This window comes from Fulmarus glacialis, unplaced genomic scaffold, assembly GCF_000690835.1.
Source record: "Fulmarus glacialis isolate BGI_N327 unplaced genomic scaffold, ASM69083v1 scaffold3005, whole genome shotgun sequence".
Lineage (NCBI taxonomy): Eukaryota > Metazoa > Chordata > Aves > Procellariiformes > Procellariidae > Fulmarus > Fulmarus glacialis.
Window position 1 is genome coordinate 1 of NW_009210964.1, and position 1,605 is coordinate 1,605.

Here is a 1,605-nt window from a genome sequence, read left to right on the forward strand (position 1 = left end):
CAAGGCGGGCTCTGGAACGGGAGCCAGGAGCTGGGCTGGGAGGAGCTGGAGAAGATGCTCTTCCTCTTCGCAAAGGAGCCCGTCACCATCAGCCTCACAGCAATGTACCTGGTGTCCTTTGTGGTAGGCTTCGTGGGCAACATCATGTCCATCAGGGTGCTCACTCGGAAGCGCCGGAGTCGGGTGTCCAGCCTGAGTGCCACCCGCAGCCTCCTCATCAACCTGGCGGTGTGCGACCTCATGGTGGTGTGCGTCTGCATGCCCATCACCGTGGGCAACCTCATCTACAAAGCCTGGGTGTACGGGGACTTCCTCTGCCGGGCGGTGCCCTTCATCCAGGCTGTTTCTGTCTCTGCCAGCGTCCTCAGCCTGACCGTCATCAGCGTGAACCGGTACTACAGCGTGCACAATCCACTCAACGCCCGGTCTTTCTTCACCCAGAAGAGGATCCTCAGCACCATCCTGGTGGTGTGGTTGTTGTCCTCAGGGATATGCATGCCCCTCATCTTCATGAACAAACGGGATGAGATTGGGGTGGTGGAGGGCTTGCCTCTGGTGTTTTCCATCTGCAGGGAGATTTGGCCTCAGGAGAGGCTCAAGCAAGCCTACAACTTTCTGCTCTTCTGTGCCCTCTACTGCCTGCCGGTCCTGTTCAACATGGTCATCTGCTTCCTCACGGTGCGCCGGCTGTGGAGCCGTAGCAGCCAGCTGAAGGAGAGCACTGCCCTGAACCGATCTCTGCCAGCCTCCAGGCTGAAGATCCGGAAGAAGGTAGCACAGATGGTGGTGGCCCTGGTCCTGCTGTTCGCAATCTCCTGGCTGCCCGTCTACCTGATGGACATCTGGATTGATTTCAACATCCCCAAATCTTTGCAGGATGTGACTCCTTCTCCTTGGATCCTGCAGCTCAGACCTTTTGCCCAGTGGCTTGGCCTCACCAATTCCAGCCTCAACCCTATATGCTATTGCTTTGTTGGGAACCTCTACAGGTCAGCCAAGGAAATGAAGAGCAAATACCACCAAAGAATGGTCTCTCTCTTCAACTTCTCTCTGTCCGAAGGGACAACCCGTTCCTCAGTCCCAGAGTTGCTCTCTTACCGGAGTTCAATGGAGTCTACAAGAAAAGGACCTTCCGCCACCCCCACCATGGGCAGGAGGGGTCAGGGACGTCATGGCCATAAGAACAAGTGTGGACGCTTGAACTCCTGCCAGCATCCACCTCTGAACACTGTCTCCAGTGAGAACACTTCCTTGTAATTCTGCTCAGGAAGTGCACCTCACACCTTCATCTGCATTTAATGACTCTTTAGAGGTCTTTCTGAACCAGATATTTTAATGATCGAAAAAAACTTTCTTCTAATCACTCCCACCACCAGTTTAAAAATACTGAGCCAGGGCAAGAAGCAAATAACGAGAGAAAAAGATGACGTATTTTATCTCAGATCAAGTTTTAAGACAAACGATTTTTACTGGGGACAACTAGATGTGTAGCCTGTTGCCCAGTCAACAGTCACATAATTAGATAGATCAACTTCCCAACAAGTGAGCTCTCCCTGCAGCTCCATCTCTGGATGCAGAGAAGCCCTTTGGATACAGCAACAATTT

The 1,605-nt window shown here is 52.9% G+C and overlaps 1 protein-coding gene across 1 annotated transcript; it reads left to right on the forward strand.

Moving 5' to 3' along the window:
* Nucleotides 1–54: 54 nt before the first annotated feature.
* HCRTR2 (hypocretin (orexin) receptor 2) lies at nt 55–1,181 on the forward strand. The gene is made up of 2 exons (XM_009577322.1): nt 55–989; nt 1,061–1,181. The coding sequence occupies exons 1-2, from the start codon at nt 55–57 to the stop codon at nt 1,179–1,181; spliced, it is 1,056 nt and encodes a 351-aa protein (XP_009575617.1).
* Nucleotides 1,182–1,605: the final 424 nt, after the last annotated feature.